This window comes from Microtus ochrogaster, linkage group LG5 (genome assembly GCF_000317375.1).
Source record: "Microtus ochrogaster isolate Prairie Vole_2 linkage group LG5, MicOch1.0, whole genome shotgun sequence".
In the NCBI taxonomy this organism is placed as follows: Eukaryota; Metazoa; Chordata; class Mammalia; order Rodentia; family Cricetidae; genus Microtus; species Microtus ochrogaster.
The window spans coordinates 44,285,616-44,306,179 of NC_022031.1; the positions used below are offsets into that span (position 1 = coordinate 44,285,616).

Genomic DNA, 20,564 nt, shown 5'->3' on the forward strand with positions numbered 1-20,564 from the left:
AACAGAACAGTGTTACTCCCAACTATCTCTCATCCTGACATCCTGAATTTCATTGCTGTCATCTTGCCTGGAGATGAGATTATAGTTTCCTATTAAAAAGGCTAGAAAAAAATGACAGCAGCTGTTTAATTCCCATTCATTAGAAAGAAAGACTGAAGCAAACAATCCATTGATAAGTTCAGGGGAGACAGAGACCAACTACGGTTGTGAGATTGAAACCAGCATAGTCTTATAACCCCGCGAACATACAAAAATCGCATCCAACACACAATAAGTACAGATTTCTGAAATAAAAACTTTGGTACTCCATGAAATTGTTTTAAGCCAATATGTTTTCTGACAAGTGTGTATGAGCACCAGCTTGTACTATCAGGGAGGGGAAACCAGAAACTGGGAGGTATGGAATTTGCTAGTTCAAATGATGCAGTCCACATATCAAGTGTTGTTCAGAGTAAGAGAAAATACTGACAATGCTTTTTGATTCTGAAGTTTGATTAATGGGTTGATCTATTCGGAAGCAAAACTTGTTATCAGTGGGAAAAAAAATCAGTCCTGGGTCTCAGACAAAGGTTTTATTTTTTTTCCCAAAGGGTACTAAATCTCAGAATTTGGTGTTTTCTATTTATTTCCAGATGGCAGATAGCTTTTGTTGGATAATATAAGATTTGGATTATAATTCGACTATTATCATCTAATTTATATGAGTATGAAAATATGATATAATATTAATTCTTGGTCTTTTTGTGCATAAAATGAGTAGACTCAAGTTCATCAACATTGGGACTCTTTTCATAGGCTTTAATTATCACAGCAAGGACAAGACCAAAGTTGTATTTCTAGAAATGTATGAGATTGTTTCAAGTCCAAACTCACAGGAGAGCACAGAATAGGCTCGTTAAAATGCGAAGAGAATGCTATCTTTAGCTGCCTATGAGATTCACCATCAAACAGGAACTGTAAGTCTGTACATGGTTGACATTGTCTGGGATATATATATATATATATATATGATAAGCAGAGTTCTATCATATTTCTATTTTTTTTAAAAATCAGATTCATTATGGTATTTGACCCTTCATCAAAAATACTCGTTAGATAGAGGTTGGAACAGATCCATGGTACAGTAGTTGCCTAGTAACTATAAAGCCCAAGGCTTGGTCCTTACCATAACACAAAACAAAGCAAACACAAACACAAATTCACATCAAAGGGTGTTACAGTCTTTGTGACTATCACTCCCTGATACCTGAACTGACATTGTCGTTTTGGAAACTATTATTTTTTTTTGCTCTAGCAGTCTTGCGTATAAAATTTTGTTGAGTTGATGGAAAACAAATCTTTACTGTCAACAAACTTAGTAGCTGAATGCTTATGAGTCAAAAATGAGACCATGGGACAATGAATCACTCTCTGCTTCTGGCACCTGTGACTTGCTAGCTTAGCAAACAGTGCATCCTCGGCAAAAGGGAACTAAGAATGATTGATACCTTCGATGGCAAATGGCTTCCCCACAGTCAGAAGCTTGCAGTCAGCATCTATTGACACTTCATAATCCAGAAGGGCTTTGTCCATGATGAAGGCATCTAGTTTCTCTGGATCATTCCTATAGTGAGAACCAACGGGAAGAAGAACAAAAGGAGTTCATTACTGGGTAGGAAGGAGTAGCCTGACGGTTGGCCTTGATTTGGGAACAGATACTTGGATACCAAGGACAGCACATACTTGCCAGCTGCTGGCCCTTGTTGGCATCTCATTCACTTGTAGAGTAGATACCAGGGGTATAGGCATTCTTTCTATTCTTTCTAGTGTGCAGAAGTTCTTCCCCATGGGTTTCTCTACCAACTTCTTTTCTGACTACTAAGGCCAACATCAAAGACAGCTGTAACTCTTAATTGCACAGGAAGGCACACAGCGAAGGCTGATTTCTACTATTTATCAAAGTAATTTGCGGTAAGTTCTGCATCCAGTGTGCTACATACATTCAATTATTCATCAGGACTGGAATGAGGATGGGGATGAGGCTCAGAAATCTGAAGTGTTTTGATTTAGCCCACACACCTGGTTAAGTGTTGGAGACAAGTATTCTTGTGACTCAGATGTGAAACTTTTGTTTTTTTCCTGTCACAATCACCATTTTGTTATTCAGAAGTTGACTATAATTTTATATTTGGGAATAGATACCAAAGAAATACTTGGAAAAAAATCTAGTGTTCTTGGAGAAAAGAAATATGTGGTCTCTTTAAGTCCATGGCATAACATCAAATAAATTGAAGGTGAAGCTTATGCAACAAATCTTAGTGATTCAATTTAATAATCTGTCTCCAGAGAGCCCTGTTTTTTTTTAACCACTTCATAGGTAGTTCAGAATAATTTAAGTTAGGTCCACTAGGCTTGTACTAGTTAATTGACAATCGACTTAAGCTGCTATTAAATGTCTTAGGTGTCTTCATGAGAGCTCTCTGTTGTTTTGAATATGGATGTAGATATGGCTTAGCAGAAAACTATGTTTAGTTACAGGCTGGACAACCCTTTCAGGGAATGCAGAGTTTGAAAAGAAGCGAGCTAGACAACTTCTTTGTTTTTAGCCATCCAAAATCCCTTTCATTGAAGGATAGAATTTATACAATTAAGCTTTTTCTTCTCTTTTTATTAACGTATATTAATTATAAAGAATAATGGGTTTCATTGTGAAATTTCTTTCTTCCACTCTCTCTCCTACCCCCTCCCTCTTAACCTCCTTACCTCCCTTAATTTCTTCCTTCCTTTCCTCCCTTCCTGCTTTGTTTCAGACAAAGTCTTACCACATATTCTAGGCTGACTTCAAACATCCTCACTTCTGCCTCCATCTCGTGATATGTAGAGTTCAGACTTGAGCCGCCTCTTTCATTCTGGTATTTTTATTCATGCATGTAATAGTTTAACCATATTCTCTTTCTCTTACCTTTTGCTGTTTTCTCTTCCCAATCTGCTTAAGGGTTTCCCTTTACTAATGATCATATCCTCCCTCTCCTTCTTCCCTCTTTCCTCTCACCATCTTATTCCCCCTAAAATAGTTTCCCAAAGACTTTGCTACCATTAGAATTGTTTAAGCAGCTTTGCAAAACAACGCCTCTTTATTTAATGTAGCCTCAGTCTTTCCACTCCTAATACCAGAATGAGGCTGTGCAGCTGTAACACAGAAAAGTAGCCTCTAATCAGAGGAGAATATACTTAGGGCTTATTACCAATTTGAAAGAGGAAGATATCCATGGACACAGGTGAGATTCACCACCAGGCAAGAATTGTGAATGCTGCCTGAATACAAAATGAATGGCTCTCTTTGGTATGCACTGTCGCCGAATGGTTTTCCCATTCTTCCGGGAAGTGGAAGAGATACTGCAGAATGCATCTCTCTTTTCAGGACTATTTTACTTAAGTTACAATGACTTAGTTTTGACGTGTTTAACATCATCTAAAACGGAAACACTACACAGATCCCTAGCAAGAGGAAGTTCATAAAAGGTCCGGGGAGCATGAATTCTTTCCTAGGAGTTGTCCATGAGGCATCTTAATTGAATCCAGGTAATAAAGTCAAGATCTAGTCTGAAGATGTTTCCTTAATCAAAATTTCATTGCCACAGGAAGAGAATGCACCTTGAAAAGGACTTCATAGTAACACGCCAGTAGTCCATAAATGTCTCTGCTAAAACTAGGGCAAATAGAAAAAAAAAAACTCTTGAGGTTCATATACACGTTTTGAAAGCAGTAATTCCTGAGGCCCTGCATCACTGATATCTTTGTATAAGTCCTCATGGTTTTGAACTGCATAGTGAGGTTAGTTGGCCTTGATTGATTTCTATGCTATAAAAAGGCCAGAAGCAGTGAACTCATAGACTTCCGGAGGACCTGAGTCACTGGGAGGAGGTGAACTGGTGTGATCCAGTCATTAGTAGTTCTAGGCTGGCTAAATCATTTTTGTGGTTGGCAGAGCCTTTGACTTATTCTGTGGTAGAATCATGTCTTCAAGGCATTCATTGAAAACTACATTGTACATTCTACAAAATCAGTCATGCGCTAACGTAATAAAATAAGTGAGCATCCTATGTAGATGACCCTGAAGGTTGTAGGTCAGAATGATAGGATGCTGGGGGCGTGAGACAGCATGATAATTGTGGTTGCTTGAAGTGTGGCCTAAGAGCATCCACAATGACTAGGCCAAAGGTGGTGACAGACCCAGAAAGAAGGGAGGAGACAATGACAATAAACTCTGCCTGTCTTCCTGTTTCATGTCAATCAAGGAGTCACCTGGGAAGTTTGGATTGGGACAGGGCTCAAGATTCTGTACTTCTGTCTGGCTCCCTCCTACTGACTACAAAATGGGTACAGTTGGACCTTGGATTATTCTTAGTCATCTTTCATGATTATATTATATATATTATTAATAATATATATTAAGACTCTTTCATTATGGTTTCTGAAACAGCACCAAGCTAGAATCCTGTCTTTTGTATTTATTCTGCCACCTGTTAGCCTTATCTCTTTAGGAAATGTCCTACCTTTGTGACACAGGGCATCAGATGAAGGCCTTCTCAGGGAGACTCCCTGGGAGAAACAAAAGCCCTGAGTGCAGGGAAGCTGCTGGGCACTCCGGAAAGTATCATCTCATTCTGCCATACGGCTGGTAGAGTCCTGTTTGCCAACCGCTGACAGCTAGCTGGGAGCCCTGGCTATCTGTCTGATATCCCATCCTCTCTCTCATTCCTGGGCAATTGTTTGGAGAGAAAACTGAAGAGAATCTGGGAGGCAATGGGGCTCTAAAGTGTGTCAGAAAGGGACTCTAATGTTTTGATGTTTTTGAAAATTAAGTGTCATTTTGTAGTACTTAAGCGTCATAAATAATTTTGTGAACCTAAGAGCACACAGCTTCCTGCCTTTCTGAGTTCTAGTTTTGAAAATCCATAAAATTGCTAAAGGGGCTTTTACTAGATCTCTCAAGGGCCACAAAGCCCTTATATCCTATGAAAGTTGTTTTTTGTTGTTGTTGTTGGTTTTTTGTTCTTTTGTTTTGCTTTCTTTCCTTTTAGAAAAATGAGTTGAGGCGACTTACTACTCACTGGGAAAGCTTTCACATTAAGATGGAGAAACTGGTTTCCTGATGATAATGGTAAACTAAGGTGGGGGTTATTAGGAGGCGGGATGCCACTTTTTGTCCTGATGCCGTCAGGTAGGAGAGAGAGCACCCCTCTTGCAGAAGCTGAAAGCCATCTGTGCCTTCTCGCAGGCAGACCAGACCAGCAGACTGCGCTGCTTGGCATTTGACTCTAATGAATTACAGGCTCTGATAATCTGTCATGGCAACATGATTGCCTTTGATTGCTTCTCATAAATTCTGATGAGAAGGATGCAGGCATAGGAGTCACTGCCTTCCATCTTATTTCTTTCCCACAGGAAATCTCTGAGATAAATTTCCATTTTCTTGTGGCAAAAAAATGAGGCATTCCATGGACTCAGGGATCCACTTTGAAGGGAAAGGTTGCTTTGGGACACTTTATCCTTTGGCCACATTTCCTGTGTGTTTAATCATCTTAGCATTGTTGTTCAAGCCAACATTTTCTTCCCTTGCCATTTACTCCACTAATGACCCTACTGGCTCTTTACCAAATGTATCGCAAACTACAGGCTGTGCAGGTAACTGGTGATCTATGTCTAGGTAATGTAGGTTGTGTTTTTGTGTGTTTATGTGTATGTGCTTGTAGGTTTGTGTGTCTGCTTGTGTCAGCTAGAAGAAGCTGACATGTGCTGTCTTCATCAATCATGCTTTCCTTAGCTTTGGAGACAAGGTCTCTCACTGAACCTAAAGTTCCTTGACTTGGCTAGACAAACTGACCAACAGGACCCTGGAATCCTCTTGGCTTTACTCACTCATCACTGGGAGTGTTTGTGTCTTGAGTCTTACACAGTTGCTGGGGATCCAAATCTGGTTCCTCATGCTTATACAGCGAGCATTTTATTGACGGAGTCACCTATACAGACCCCGAATGTATTATTTCTGAACACAGAACTAGGGATTTTTGTCTACCATATTGAAAAAAAAAAAAGGCAAACCCCAGAGGATTTCTCTCTCATTGGAACGTTTAGGCCCCACGAGGCTGACACTCACTTCAGATACTGCACTCCGTCAGGGGTGGCGGGTACGTTGTATCTTCTCATGTACTCATGCATCTCTGGGAAGCTCTGCCGCACGTAGTCCTCAGCACTGCTTTCCCGGACAGTTCCGAAACGGAAGCCTTGAGAAGGATGGTGGAGCTACCAGGGAGAGAAAGAAAGGGCTCTAACAGGCAGCACTCATTTACTTACTTGTCTAAAACATTTCCATTTGCCATTATGAGTCAAAACGCAATGGTCGAGCCCATTTTAAACATCTAAAGGCACTAGCATGCAAACAAAGTGTGCAGACACAGACATCGGCATATGCTTGGTTGTACTCAAGCCTCAGAAGGAAATGCATAGGAATGATAAGCCGAGTGTACAGAACAGCTCTTTTGATTCATATTGAGAACCTAGTACCTTTTCCTCTTTTTTTCCAAGAATGTTACTATAGTTACATAGTGTGTGTGTGTGTGTGTGTGTGTGTGTGTGTGTGTGTGTATGCGTGGGTGGTTGGGGAGCACCTTGGCCATGATGTGCATGTGGAGAGTAGGAGAGAACTTGTAGGAGTCACACGTCTCCTTTCACTGGGTGGTTCCTGGGAATTGAACTCAATTCATCATTTTGGTGGCAATCACCTTTATTTTAGTTGTCTTGGTGGCTCCCTAGTAGATAGAATTCTTGAGGCAATGCCCAAATAGGCATGTACAAACAATACCATACTGAGAATCAAATACTAAAACATATCTTTGTGATTAAAATTCAGTAGTTAAAACTGTACAACAGGTAAGTTCATGGTATCCTGGGATGAGACTATACCTTGCCCAATGCTGTGAATACTTTGACTTCATGTTACTAATCCTGACGCCGTATTCCATGTTAAATACATTGAGCTTACTTCTGGTGTTGCTGTGCATTACTCTTTCTTTTTTAAGTAGTTGCAGAGTGCAGCACTGAGTCATGCTGTGTATTTTGTCAAACGGAACAGCAGGCACAAGGGAGGAGGGGACAGCAGAGTTAGAGCCAGGAATGTCCTAGGTTTCCAGGATTCAAGACCTCACATGGAGGGGACAGCGCACCGAGCCCCCTTGCTGAGACATTCTTCACTGAGAAAAATAAAGATATGGCACAGCATGCACATGGCATCTTCCTCAGCTCAATTGCAGAGACACACTGATGTGTGACATAAAACGTGTATTCTGCCAAATAGAAGAAAGAGTGGAATTGTGTCATATTATAAACATGTTCATGTGTCAGCAGTAGTATAGAGGTGGTTTCTCTCCTCAACTGTTCCAGTAAGGCCTTTCAGCTTCTGTGTTCGGCTTCATATTGACATATTTTACTTTACTGATATTGATCTGAAGTCCTGGAGATGGGGTCATGAATGGACTGTGTGGACTTTCTAAACCTCATGAAATTTCAAACAACATTGCATATAAATATGCATTTGGAGCCAGGTGGTGGTGACTCATGCCTTTAATCCCAGCACCCGGGAAGCAGAGGCAGATGAATCTCTGTTAGTTTGAGGCCAGCAGGGTCTACAAGAGCTAGTTCCAGGACATGCTTCAAAGCTACAGAGAAATCCTGTCTCAAAAAGCCAAAAGGAAAAAAAAATGCTTTGAAATTGTCTTCTATGGAAGACAACAACACAGAATTCTTTTTAATGAAAATAATCAGGCTTTTAAGGTATTGATATCTCACACACTAAGAACTCGCTGACTATAGGAAAATTTGATATATTTGAAGATGAGTTAATTTTGACCCATACTAAAAAAATCTAATAATTGCAACAGCTAAATAACCTATATGTCAAATTTTTATGCAGTGTTACCCAATGTATAAATTTTGTTTGTGAGATGTATTTAATAAAACAGGTGCTCTCACAGAAATAGAACATTTATGGGGCTTGACCAAAATTACCTGAGTTTGTATTTGTTTAAATACTATCATTTCTCAGTAGTATAATTTATTTAGTCATGGTTTGCTGAGACCCTATAATGTACAACTCTCAAAGTCCTATCTGTAACCTGAACTCTGGATCACCTGGCTATTAACACTGTTTCTTTGGAAGCTCTACTATTGAGTATGACAGGATGACATTCCCTTGTGTTCGCCATAGTTAACCCGCACACTGAACAAGCTCTAACATTTTAGGTCAATATAACCTTAATGAAGAACAAACAAGAAGAGCAACTAACACTGAGGGTTTATGCTGTACCTACATGGAACTGGGTCCTTCATAGGCCTTTACTGTTTACTGCTCATGGCTCTGTGGGCAGGAGCACTATTTCTCCTTTATTTAGATGACCAGTGTGCCGAAGCTCAGGGAAGTAACTGGCATAAAACAACTCGGAGGAAATGGACAGGGATGGGTTAGAACCCAGGTCTGTCTGATTTCAAGGCTAATGTTGTTATTTACCACATATCTCTGCCTTCCAGCTCCTGTGAAGAACTAAAGGCTCACTGGAAGCAACCCAATAGCCCCCCCCCATCTCCTCCTGTCTCTGTGTATGTGTTCATGCGCATGTATGTGTGTGAGGGTGTGCATGAGGCTAGAGGTTAACATTGAATATCTTCCTTAATCACTCTTCATCTTAGCTTCTGAGATATAATCTCTCACTATGCCTGAAGCTCATTGAGTACATTCATTTGAATGGTCAGCAAGCCCTACAGATCCTACGGTCTTTGTATCCCAGTTCTGGGATTGCAAATACTCGGCACTCTTCTTGATTTCTTGCTTGGAGGATCTAAATTCACGTGCTCATGCTTATGAGGCAAACACTGTCTCAGCTCCTTGGTAGCTTTTTCTTCGTATTCTCTTGAGTGTGCAATCAATCCCAGGCCAATCCTCACAATAACATCTGCTGCCCCACAACTTGAGCAAAGGCGTATCAGTCTTTTCTCTATGTTATACCTCTTCATTTTTTTAAGGCCTAGACCAGGATTCTCTATGTTGAGCCTTTGGAGTTTTTTCTTTCCCTCACTATCTACTGCCACTTCTCATCAGCACTTACATTGGCTTCATGGGACTCTGGCAAAGCAGTAGATCTGAGGTTTTGAGAATGGAAAATTACTTAATGTGGATTTTTCCATGAAATCTAAGTTAGTCTGGCTAACTTAGATGTTATTAGCCAGACTAACTTAGATTTAATAGAAACATCCACTTCTCCAGTCCAAGCAGCCATTATCTCTGTCTTCTTCCAAACCACTCATGGTCATCATAGAACTCAAATCTGGTCATGCTACTCTCCCTTAATGCTCATCCGTGACTCTTCACGCTCTTGGGGGAAAAAAAACCTAGTGACTACTTGGTTGAGCATAAGTTTCTTCCTGTCTTTCTTCTAGACTCATCTTCCCACTCAAGCAATTGATGCTTCAGCAGTTTCTTCAGCTTCAATTTTCCCTTTCTTTTTTCTCTTTGACTCAAAACCATCAACTCCCTGCTTTATGATAGCTCCTGCACATAGGCTTCACTTTGCTTGGAAGGACCTCTCCTATTCCCATGCCTTTTTTGTCTAGATTATTCCTGCATGTCACATCCTCAAGGAAGCCTTCATTGATCCTTAGAGGAGGCCAGACCTCCTGTAAGAACCTCCTGGTATACCTAAAGTTTAAAGTAGTTCTGATAATAGTTAAAACTGTTTGTTACAACTGCCTACTACATGTCCACGCCCATGAGAGCAGAACCCAAGTCTTTCCTATTCATGGATTTGAGTCTTTAACAGACATTAATTGCTGTCATTGTCGTCATTACCACCATCATCCAAAAACACACTGCTTGGTACAGAGGGGGTGTTGGAAGGTTTAGGGATAATGAGAGAAGCATCGTTATCAACAGGGAATCCTCTCGTGTTTTGTGCATGACAACTTTCATACTTTTGTCATTTGCTTTTCTTTAAAATCCATTTCCTTTCATTGTTGCTTTCATGCTTTCAAAACAAGGCATCCTGTTTTCCTGTGTGATACTCTAATGGAAAATTACAGTGGGCTTCTCAGCAGCTATAGAGTAATAGAAGCATAAATGAGATCTAAGAAGCGATTGATACATCCCCATGGGTCAGTGTAGTCCGTCCTGTGCATAATTCAGACAGCCAGGGATGTGAGGAAGCTTGAGTCAGGGACAGAGTATAAAGATTTACAAAGAGTAAAGCGTTTGAGCTGCATTCCAGCCACCACCAGGCAGGCCCAGAGAGACAAACATTTCTTTTAAGATTCCACTAAATACTCTACCAGCTCACCCAATTCTGTTTCTATTGTACCAACCTCTTCTGGCCTTGGGGAAATGATCTAAGGTTAAACTATCTATTTGTGTGTGAGTTGTTCAGTGTTAATGGAATACTTAACTCCACCTGCAGCACACAGAGCCAGCACCAGGCAGACATTTCCCAGGAAGGAGAGAAATGTCTCACCATAAATGCGAGCAGGCTCAGGGAATGAGTGTCTGTATCCAAGGTGAGTATGAGGCTTCAGTTTAAAAGCAATCGCAATGAAGAGTGGTCCATCCACTCTATTTGCACCCACCAGAGAGCAGTACTTATGATTATAAAAGGGAGGAAGCGCTGGGCTTGGTACAGCACCTTCAACTCTGGGGTAAAGGGCCATTTTTAATTTTCCCAAATGAATGATGTCTGCTCAATTTTCTAGCCCTTCCCATGTGACATAATTTTATACACTTAAACCCGAAGGATTCTATAATATTGAATTGGTTCAGAGGAGCTTCTGCATGATCTAAACACTCTTCTTTATAATTTTATTGAGCTATACATTTTCCTCTGCTCTCCTCCCTGCCTCTCTCCTTCCGTTCAACCCTCTCCCATGATCCACATGCTCCCAATTTACTCAGGAGATCTTGTCTTTTACTACTTCCCATGTAGATTAGATCCATGTATGTCTCTCTTAGGGTCTTCATTGTTGTCTAGGTTCTCTGGGATTGTGATTTGTAGGCTGGTTTTTCTTTGCTTTATGTTTAAAAACCACTTATGAGTGACTAATAAGATAATTGTCTTTCTGGGTCTGGGTTACCTCACTCAATATGATGTTTTCCAGCTCCTTCCATTTGCCTGCAAATTTCAAGATGTCATTAATTTTCTCTGTTGTGTGGTAAACCACTGTGTAAATGTACCATATTTTCCTTATCCATTCTTTGGTTGAGGGACATTTAGGTGGTTTCCAGGTTCTGGCTATGACAACAATGCTGCTATGAACATAGCTGAGCACAAGTCCTTGTGGTACATCTAAGAATCCTTTGGATATATACCCCAAAGTGGTATTGCTGGGTCTTTAAAAAGGTTGATTCCTAATTTTCTGAGAAATCGCTGTACTGATATCCAAAGGGGTTGTACCAGCTTGAACTCCCACCAGCAATGCAGGAGTGTTTCCTTTACCCCCCAACCTCTCCAGCATAAATTGTCATCGATGTTTTTGATCTTCGCCATTTTTTGCAGCTATAAGATGGAATCTCAGAGTTGTTTTGATTTACATTTCTCTGATGGCTAAGGATGTTGACCATTTCCTTAAGTGTCTTTCAGTTATTTCATATTCTTCTGTTCAGAGTTCTCTGTTTAGGTCTGTACTACACTTTTTGTTATTAGGTTATTGTTCTTTTTGATGACCCATTTCTTGATTTCTTCGTATATTTTGGAGATCAGCCCTCTGTCTGATGTGGGGTTGGTGAAGATTTTTTCCATTCTGTAGGCTCCCGTTTTGTCTTGTTGACTGTGTCCTTTGCTTTACAGAAGCTTTACAGTTTCAGGAGGTCCAATTTATTAATTGTTTCTCTCAGTGTCTGTGACACTGGGGTTATATTTAGGAAGTGGTGTCCTGTGCCAATGCATTCAAGTATACTTCCCACTTTTTCTTCTATGACGTTCATTGTGGCTGGTTTTATGTTGAGGTCTTTGATCCATTTGGACTTGAGTTTTGTTAATGGTGATATAAATCTATTTTCATTCTTCTACATGTTGATATTCAGTTATGCCAGAACCATTTGTTAAATATGGTTTCTTTTTTCCATTTGATATTTTTGGCTTCTTTGTCAAAAATCATGTGTTCAAAGGTGTGTGGATTAATATCCAGATCTTTGATTTGGTTCCATTGGTCCTCCTGTCTGTTTTTATGCCAATATCAGGCTGTTTTCAGTACTGTAGTTCTATAGTAGGGTTTGAAGTCAGGAATGGTGATGCCTCCAGAAGTTCCCTTATTGTACAGGATTGTTTGGGATATCCTGGGTTTCTTGTTTTTACATATAAAGTTGAGTATTGTTCTTTCAAGGTCTGTGATGAATTTTGCTGGGCATTGAATCTGTAGATTGCTTTTGGTAAGATTTCCATTTTTGCAATGTTAATTCTACCTACCCAAGAGCATAGGAAATCTTTCCACTTTCTGGTGTCTTCTTCAGTTTCTTTCTCCAAAGATTTAAAATTCTTGTCATACAAGTCTTCCACTTGTTTGGTTAGAGTTACTTTGAGATATTTTATGCTTTTTGTGGCTACTGTGAAGGATGATGTTTCTCTGATTTCTTTCTCGGCCCATTTACTATCTGTGTAAAGGAGCGATACTAGGTATGATTTTTTTTCTTGTTTTTTTGAGACAGGGTTTCTCTTCAGCTTTGGAGCCTGTCCTTGCACTAGCTCTTGTAGACCAGTTTGGCTTTGAACTCTGCCTGCCTCTGCCTCCAGAGTGCTGGGATTAAAGGTATGTGCCACTACCTCCCAGCTGATCTACATACTCTTGTTATCCACTAATGCCTAAATTCATTATAAAGACTGTATCCACTGCCATTTCTTAAAAATGAAGATTTTTATTCAATTCATTAGGTTTAGATTAAAATTTGTGATTTTTTTTCTATCAACAACTTCGCAGACAAGTCTTGGAAGAGCAATCATTTACTTCCAACATCACTACAAAATGATGTTGTATTTGTGTGAATGTCTTCAGTGACAAAGAAGTCTCTCTTCGTCATATTTTTTGCATATGAAGCGTGACCTTGCATCCCCCATCCAATTATCCTATTTATATATAAAATGACAGAAATAAAACAATACATGTATCAAAATTACTGTTTTCTTTTTCTTTTTGTTTTTGGTACTTGGCAAACTTTACTAACATCATTGGCCATCAGAGAAATACAAATAAAAGCACACAACAATTTTGTCTCACCCCAACCATCAAGAAAGAACAAACACTCACAAGGATGGGAAAGGTTCCCTTAGATAGTGCTTGTGGGGATATAAGCTATTTCAGCCATGTTCAAATCAGGGTAGAGTGAGCTAGAACTAACACATGACCCAGCTTTCCCATTCCTCAGAATTTTCCCTAAGGACTCCTTATTTTCTTTTAAACGTTTTGTATTTATTCTTTGTGTCTTTCACATCATGCCTCCTGATGCCATTCATCCCCCCCACTCAGAATTAAAAAAAAATTAAAGAAAAAAGGAAAAAATGGAGAAACGGAAAATCTCATCATGGAAGCTGCAGCATGACACAGGGAGTCTCACAGAAAAAACCTTTTATTCATACATTTTAACATGTATGCGTTCATCACAAAGAATCATTGGTCTGGTCCAAGATTCCTGATCTCTGCCACATCATCCATGCTCGACCCTTGCTGGGACTCTTCCTGGACATTCTGTTGCTGTCCTTTGTCCTGGAGATCCTGTAGCTCTGGGTCCACAGGATGGACTCCACCCCCATCCCATGCTCCAGAATTTCAGAGATGGGGAGGATGTTGCAGTGGGCCAACATATAACCCTGATCTGAGCCAGAGTAGTTACAGGGTTGGTTAATCTGCTAGCTCTCCCCTGTCTTTACCATCAGGGTGATCTCTCTAGCATTACCTTGGCTAGCTTACTCCTTGGAGAGAGATGAGCAAGGAGCTGGGCCAGTTGTCCTGATTTCATGCCCTCAGGGGCGGTTCTCCTAAACCTATACCTTCAGGGCTGCTAGCTGTACCATGTTGTCCAGGTGAGGAGTAGAGGCACTCTCCCTACCACCACAGCTGATAAGGGGCAGGGACAGCTCTCCCACTCCTATGACCTCAGAGCTAAGTCTTCCACTTGCCTCAGGCATTGATGGACAAGCTAGGGAGGGCATCTTTCCTCCACCCATGATGCCACATGACAAATGAGTAATGGGACAGCTCTCTCATGTTCACAGCTTCAGAGCTGGCTCACCTCCACCTCCACAAACAGGGTCATCTCTCCTGTGCTACCCAGGCGAGGTGCAGTCTACTTTCCCTGAGTGATACAGCTGGCAACAGAGAGGACCAGCTCACTCATTTGTCATAGGCAGTAAGGGGTAGGAGGCAAGGGGCTACATCTCTCCCCTACCCACACCATCATATGACAGATGAGTAGTGGAGATGACTCTCCCATGCTCACAAATTTGGGACTAGTTCACCCACACCTCTGCTAACAGGTTTGTCTCTTTTGTGCTTCCTAGGTGAGTTCTGCTCTATGGCCCCAGGGCCAGCTTTCTAACCTGCCTCAGGTGTGGATGGGTGGGGGTTAAATCCCCATGTAGCCACAAGACAGGTGGGTAATGGGGGCAGCTCTCTCATATAACTTTGGGGCTGACTCACTTATACTTTTGCCAACAAGTTTGGTTCTATTGTGCTGCTCGGATGAGGTGCAGGGCCTGTTCTCCTGAGACTTGTCGCTGGTGGGGGACAGGGACAGCTCTTCTGCTCTTACCTGCCTCAGGCATTAATGGACTACAGGGGGCAGAGATTGCTATTTTCATGATTTATTATTGTGTCTGAGTAGTTGAGATGCAGGCAGATTTAGCACAGTACCCAAGACTTGCTCAAGGGAATAAGGCTGGATTGGACTCCAGCTCTGATTTGGAGCTCATATTTGCCCTTATGTAGGCGCATGTCTGTGTTTACATGTGCATTAGTGTTCAAGTTTTTTGTGAAAAGTGAAATGACACATAAGTAATTATGCTACAATTTTAAAATCATGTGTTTTTTATGGTTTTGGTTTTATAACATACATTTCAAATGAAGGGCAGCTGTCTACTATGTAGGACCCTGGCGATAATTACATAGGTACAAGAACACACTAAGCTGTTTCTGACAAATCAGGATGCATATTCATTCCTGCTACATTGTCTAAACTAGAATACAGAAAAATGAGGCAAAAAGTATTGTTTCTGAGCCCTTTTTAGTGCTTTCCTAATGCGGATGCAAATGCTTCTTATTATCCGGTTTTCTTTTATGTATTGTTTGTATTTTTTTCACAAAAGCTGGTTTCTCCATTTAGAGGTAATCTGTCACTGTCTCTCCCTTCACCTTCAGTCCAAAACCCCTTTGGTTAGGTCAGCTTACCTCTAGACACCAACGTTCTTTGGCATGGCATCACATTTAATTTTTATGAGCCTTAGCTCAGGTCCTTCTGACAACTTGAGTTATTGCATCAGGTCCATGACTAGACTAAGGGGGAGCAAACTGTGGCCCATGGGGCCACATCTGGTCTACCACCTGTTTTCATAAATCATCCAATTAAAAAAAAAGTTTTATTGCATCACAGAAAGCCCATTCATTTATAGACTATCTACAGCTGCTTCTGTGTTATGACATTAGAGCCAAGAAGGTATGAGGTAGACCGTCCGACCATAAATCCTGAGACCTTTACTATCTGCCCCTCCAAGGAGACACTATGAAGTCCGACTAGCTCTCCCACTCTCATGTTTCCGACTTTCCTCCAGTCTGTTCCCAAAGCTCAGTAGCCATTTAGGGAGAACCACAGTTTCAGGGCAGTGAGCAGAGATAGGTGTGATGAACCACGGCAGGCTTCTATGCACTACTAATGTATGTGGGCTTTGTGTGATGGGATCATACCCTCATTGCGGGTACTGATCTTCCAGGTCAAGGTCTCCATGACTACAGTCCTTTGTTTCTCCCTATGGCCAGTTATGGCACAATCAGAGATTTTGAAGCTGAAACAACAGGGCAAGAAAATTTGTATCCTGTCCCATGGGCAGGTGTGTTGGGGACAGCCACCACAGGTCAGAGTTTATGGGAAGAGGCCAGTGACACACCTTCTTACACAAGCTGGGTATTTATTCATTTTATCTTTCTTTTGATTTCCGTCTGTTCTTTAGTCTTTTGGCTGTATGTCTTCTAGCTCATAAATGCTGGAGTTACTTATTATTTCTGTTATTTTGACAATAATGATAACTAACGATTATTTGATATTTCATTCCAGCATGATCCAAGATCTTAAATTCATCACTTTGTTTAACCCTATAATGCATATAGTCATTGCCCCTATTTTAAAGAGGGAGGAAGCATCTTAGATCTGAAGCATGGCATGCTTAAACAGTTTGACCAAGGCCATACATCCAGAAAACATCAGATCAAGGACATGAACCCAGGAACCCAAGAACTTGCACTATCCATCTCTTGTCCCTTTATCTCTGGTACATATTATTGCCAGTGTATTATTTCCTATTTTTCTTTAGGACACAGTTTCTTTTAGAGAGATTCCTCGGAGAAGCTAAAGATAAGGCACACCACAAATATAATGATCAGTTTCAGCCAAGCGACTAGTGGCAGCTTACAAGAACAAGACAAAGTGCTGATACCCTTTGAGCGCTCAAATAAGATGTTTATCACAGATATAGCAGCAACGGCAATATCTCGAGTGTGCTACTTACAAAAGGCAACTGTGCATATTATCCATTCATGAGACACAAGAAACCTTATGGTACCAGTGTTCTGATCATAAAAGCTAGCTGGATCCTTCAAGCCTCCTAAGATATTCATCCTGGGTCCTGTGATGTTCAAAGACATGTGTTCAACACCCAACAATCTTGGTAGGAAGTGTAGAACTGAACACATCACTTACATCTTTAGAAACAATTTTCCTGATCCTTGCACTACACATTTTCACACACATATGTGTTGCTGTACTGGGCATCTTAACACTTGTTTATTTATTCGTTCTACTTGCTTTACAAAGTTTCTTAACTGTAACAATATGAAGTCCAGGCTAATGGGAAGATGAGAAGCTGACACGTTAGAGATCATTTAACCTGTTCACTTATTTTTATTGATGACAATGCATGTGCCTTCTACTAATCTAACACTCTATTATGTGTGTATTAAGCAAACTGATAATGCCTAAATGTGGGTTACGTAACTGAAAGCACAGAGCAGCAACTGTAAATACAAAAAACCTGTTATCATCTTCAGCTTTCACACGATAGACCAAGGTTTTAGTCTAAACAATACTCCCAATAGAAGTCACTCAAAAGGCCAGGCGGTGGTGGTGCACACCTTTAATCACCAGCAGAGGCAGGCGGATCTCTATGAGTTCGAGACCAGCCTGGTCTACAAGAGCTAGTTCCAGGACAGGCTCCAAAACCACAGAGAAACCCTGTCTCAAAAAAAAAAAAAAAAAAAAAAAGAAGTCACTCAATAAGCTTAAGTTTTAAACTTCAGAGGCTCTCAAGCTGCACATTGTTTTATACTACTTCTTCATCTAGGCACATTTAGGCCCATAATGAGAAAATCAAAAGTGAGTTCCTTCATGACATACAAGTAATGCAGAAGAGACCAGAAAATAGCCTCGACTCCGATTCCAATATTATCTGTCATCTCCCCATGTCAATACGGCTGATAAAATGACCATTCTTTATACAACCACATGTCCTCATTTACTGTTTATGAGACTACAAATTTCTGGTCTTTATTCCATCCTCTAAGGAATAATTTCCTGAATTAAAGTTGCTGAGCAGCTACTACAGAATACCACAGTGGGACCCTTTTACAGAGCTTTTAGAAGTCTTAGTGCCTTTCTGTTTCATTAATAGCAATTCAATAGTGAAGCTCATATATTGTCATGGTCTCCAACTTACATATGTACGTTGAGACACCACAGAGAGAAACCAGAGCGCTGCAGGATTTCTGCAGAGCAATCATTGCTATTCTGCTACAGTACTTCTGCACTTCTTTGCTTTCCACCCTTCTGTCATGCAAGACATTCTGCTTTCCCTCTTCTCTGTTCCTGGCTCCAACACCTCCTCTTCTGTTCATCTGACACAGCCTATCTTTTTCAGTCCAATGAGCCTCTTCCTATTGTCTTACTGAAAAATCTCCCTCAAACTGCACTTAAAACTGGCATATGGACCAAAGGAACAGAATAAAGAGCCCAGAAATAAATCCATGGATTACAGCCAACCAGTTCTCAACAAAGGTGCCAGGGACGCACAATAGGGAAAAGGACAATCTCCTTAATAAATGGGGCTGGGTATATCTATATGCAGAAGACTGAAATTAGATTAGTATTGCATTGCATACAAAATTATCTCTACATGGATGAAATACTTAAAATGTAACTCTTCAAACTATGAGTGTACTACAAGAAAATCTAGAGGACATGCTATTTAACACTCACTCAATTAATGATATTTTTGGGAATTTTATTTGTTTTTTTAAAAATATTTTACATGTGCAAGTATTTGCTTTAAGTGGGTGTTGGATCCCCTAAGATTGGAGTTACAGGTGGTTGATTTACCATGCGGGTGTTGGGAATTGAATATGAGTCATCTAGAAGAGAAGTCAGTACTCTTAAGTCCTGAACTATCTCTCCAGCCCCAGTGATTCTTAAAAATATGACCTCCAAAGTACAGGCAACCACTAAGGTATATGTGCCACTACTGCATCCATAGGGTTATAGTGACATGCTGGTTATTGTTGTGGTTTGTGGGCATCATGGCTGGGTAGGATTGTTGATTGCCTTTTTCCTTTGGAAACGTGTGTGTATCTTGTGGTCCCAAGAAAACTAGTCCTCAGAGTGGGAGTGTTCAAGTCAGTTCCAGCTCAGGAGTCTCTGGGCCCTGTTTCTGAAGTGTAAGTCCCTTTGACCTCTGGGAAGTAACAGCTTTCTCTCTGGACTTAAGACATGCTTGACAAGAGGGATACCATGTCTGGTACTGGAAACCTAACTAACTACTCAATACTAGTGAAGCCATGGTTATTGGAGGAGAATCGTCTGTCACTAATTTACTAAACCAGCATAAACTCTAAAAAACGATCTATAAACATTTGTCCGTGTATCCACAGACCTGTGTAGTCTTCACCTTTCATTAAGGAAACTCCTCTTTGCAACTGACAGAGGCCGCTACAGAGAACCACCACCAATCAAACTGCAGAACCCAGTCCCAAGGGATACATCTATACCACACTCCTATATCTAAAGCTCAGCCAGTCTTGTGGAAGATGGCTTGGGGGTTGTAGGACCCAGAGAAGCAGGGATTCTGTTGTTTGATTGTGTCTCCTAGCAACATCGGAAGCTACACCCATAAAGCCTTACCAACAGGACTGCCCAAACTTGAGTGAGCTGAACAGGGAGGGCAACAACAAACGTGCCAAACTGCAGGGGGAAAACCCCACAATCCTCAGCTCCACACAAAGAACTACAGGCGGCTGAGCCAGGTGCAGGAGCCGAGGCCCTCTCCAGGGAAAAGTACACCCATTGGTTGTTCAGTGCCTGTCAGCCCTGAAAACACACACACAAACAACATTATATGTATTTAACAGATTACATTTAGGAGTATATACACATACATATCCAATAACAATGAATAAAAAAGAGGCCATAAATTTGAAGTACAACAAGGAGGGACAAATAGGAGGATTTTGAGAGAGGAAAGTAAGAGAGAAACATTGTAATTAAACAATTTCAGGAATAAACAAAAATATTAATAAAAAGTACAGGCAAAAGCAGTAAAACCAAAGATGGTGTTATAGTAAACTAAATGAAGGGATGGAAGAACCAACAGTAGGAGGAATTACAGATGGGAAAGAAACATTTGCAGTCATACATCATAAGAGGCTGTTATATAAATGATAGGAAGAATTAACGAAACAGTCAGAAAATCAATGCTATTGTTAAAATGATCACAAAGACTGTAATAGACATTTATCAAAAGAGACATAAAATGGCCAAGAGGCACACGAAGAATATTCAATATCATTAATAATCAGGGAAGTGTAAGTCAAAAATCACAATGAGGTATGGCTTCACTGCTGTTAGCATGGCTGATATCAAACAGGCAAAAGAATAAAAAGTGCCGGAGAGAATGTGGTATGAAGAGAACCCGTCTATACTTTGACAGAAATAAAACTGAATATGGAAACCAGTTTGGAGCCTCCTCAAAGAACTAAGAGCTACCCTGTAATCGAACAATCCCACTACCAAGTACATATCTAAAGAAAATGAAATCGGCATGCGGAATCAGCCTGAGTGTCACACATTCTCACTCATCTACCCATTGACGACACTTAGGCTGATTCCATGTTATCTATAAACTGGCTAATTGAAAAAGTTCGGCCAATACATTTGTAGCCAATGCTCCACTGTGGAATCTTTTTTTTTTCTTTTTTTTTTATTGAGAAAAGGAAAAAAAAAAAAACAAGTTTCCACCTCCTCCCAG

At 40.6% G+C, this 20,564-nt stretch overlaps 1 protein-coding gene across 1 annotated transcript in view; it reads right to left on the reverse strand.

The window, feature by feature from the left end:
* The window catches only part of Grin3a (glutamate ionotropic receptor NMDA type subunit 3A), a 185,111-nt gene that overhangs the window by 54,109 nt on the left and 110,438 nt on the right, over positions 1–20,564 (reverse strand). The window contains exons 4-5 of the mRNA XM_005362179.3: positions 6,140–6,285; positions 1,488–1,603 (exon numbers count right to left, since the gene is read on the reverse strand). Of these exons, the coding sequence (XP_005362236.1) occupies positions 1,488–1,603; positions 6,140–6,285 (262 nt within the window). The remainder of the gene's footprint in view (positions 1–1,487; positions 1,604–6,139; positions 6,286–20,564) is intronic.